Source organism: Corvus brachyrhynchos, unplaced genomic scaffold (assembly GCF_000691975.1).
Source record: "Corvus brachyrhynchos isolate BGI_N302 unplaced genomic scaffold, ASM69197v1 scaffold47, whole genome shotgun sequence".
In the NCBI taxonomy this organism is placed as follows: Eukaryota; Metazoa; Chordata; class Aves; order Passeriformes; family Corvidae; genus Corvus; species Corvus brachyrhynchos.
Genome location: NW_008239292.1, coordinates 1,805,685 through 1,807,499, shown reverse-complemented (window position 1 = coordinate 1,807,499; position 1,815 = coordinate 1,805,685). Strand labels below are relative to the sequence as shown.

At 62.3% G+C, this 1,815-nt stretch overlaps 1 protein-coding gene across 1 annotated transcript in view; it reads left to right on the top strand.

Moving 5' to 3' along the window:
* SRCIN1 (SRC kinase signaling inhibitor 1) overlaps positions 1–1,815 on the top strand; it is a 37,546-nt gene that overhangs the window by 30,577 nt on the left and 5,154 nt on the right. Inside the window, exons 7-9 of the mRNA XM_017740519.1 lie at positions 24–125; positions 877–1,052; positions 1,609–1,739. Of these exons, the coding sequence (XP_017596008.1) occupies positions 24–125; positions 877–1,052; positions 1,609–1,739 (409 nt within the window). The remainder of the gene's footprint in view (positions 1–23; positions 126–876; positions 1,053–1,608; positions 1,740–1,815) is intronic.

Sequence of the window (1,815 nt, the reverse complement as noted above, 5' to 3'; positions counted from 1 at the left end):
CCACCAGCACCCCCGCGGGGCAGCCCACGGCCATCACCCGCCTGCACATGCAGCTGCACCTGCACGACCTGCAGCAGAACGCCAGCGACCTCCGCAACCAGCTGCAGCAGCTCAAGAAGCTGCAGGTGGGCGCCTGGGGTGGGGGGACCCCAAATCTGACCCAGCTCGTACTGGGGTGGGATGGGAAAATGCCCTTTTCTCAGTGGGGTTGGTGTGGGAGAGCTCAGGGATCTTTCCCATTCTGAGCTCAGGGATCCTTCCTGAATCCAAGCTCAGGGATCCTTCCCCATTCTGAGCTCAGGGATCCTTCCCAAATCCAAGCTCAGGGATCCTTCACGAATCCAAGCTCAGGGATCATTCCCCATTCTGAGCTCAGGGATCCTTCCTCACTCTCAACTCAGGGATGCCTCCCTGTGCTGAGCTCAGGGATCCTTCCCAAATCCAAGCTCAGGGATCCTTCCCCATTCTGAGCTCGGGGATCCTTCCCAAATCCAAGCTCAGGGATCCCTCGCCAGTCTGAGCTCAGGGATCTTCCCTGAATCTGGGCTCAGGGATCCTTCCCAAATCTGAGCTCAGGGATCCTTCCCAAATCCAAGCTCAGGGATGCTTGCCCATGTCCAGCTGAGGGATCCTTCCCCACCCTGAGCTCAGAGATCCTTCCTGAATCTGAGCTCAGAGATCCTTCCTGAATCTGAGCTCAGGGATCCTTCCCCACTCCGAGCTTGGAGATCCCTCCCCATGCCCAGGGATCCCTCCCCATGCCCAGCTCAGGACTGGTCCCTTGTGGGGCCCCTTTTCCTATCCCGGGGGGTCTCTCCCAGCCTGACCTCCCCCCTCCTTCTCCCCCTCCTCCTCCTCCTCCTCCTCCTCCCACAGCTGCAGAACCAGGAGACGGTGAAGACGCTGCTGCGGCGGACGGAGACGGAGATCAGCGTGCGGGTGACGGACACGATGCGCAAGCACGAGGACCCTCTGCAGCGCCAGCGCAGCTTGGTGGAGGAGGAGCGGCTCCGCTACCTCAACGAGGAGGAGCTGATCACGCAGCAGCTCAAGTGAGCCAGGGCAGGGGGCCCCGCACGTCCCTGCGGGGCACAGACCCTCCCCAGGGGCACAGCAGCAGCTCTGCACTGCCCAGGGCATGTCCCAAAGTGGGGAGGGGTCCCCAAAATAGTGACCATGTCCCTGAAGGAGGAGGGGTCCCCAAAATAGTGACCACATCCCTGAACGAGGAGGGGTCCCCAAATCAGTGACCACATCCCTGAATGAGGAGGGGTCCCCACGCCGTGACCACGTCCCTGAATGAGGAGGGGTCCCCATGCAGTGACCACATCCCTGAATGAGGAGGGGTCCCCAAAATAGTGACCACATCCCTGAATGAGGAGGGGTCCCCAAATCAGTGACCACATCCCTGAATGAGGAGGGGTCCCCAAATCAGTGAACGAGGAGGGGTCCCCAAAAATAGTGACCACCTCCCAGAGTGAGGAGGGGTCCCCAGCCCAGTGTTGCCCTCTCCCACATGGGCACCTGCCACCCTCGGGGTTCTCACCCTCCTGGCACAGCAGTGACCCCCCCCCCAGTGACCCCTCTGCCCTCCCCCTGTGCCCACAGCGACCTGGAGAAGTCCGTGGAGAAGATCCAGAAGGATCTGGCCCACAACCACCGGCTGATCCCGGTGCAGGAGCTGGAGGAAAAGGCCGTGGTGCTCAAGCAGCTGGGGGAGACCCTGACGGACCTGAAGGGTGAGGAGGGGGCTGGGGGGGGGGGGCAAACGGAGCCATCTGGCCTTTCCCCGCTCCCTCCCCGCCCCGGCGATCG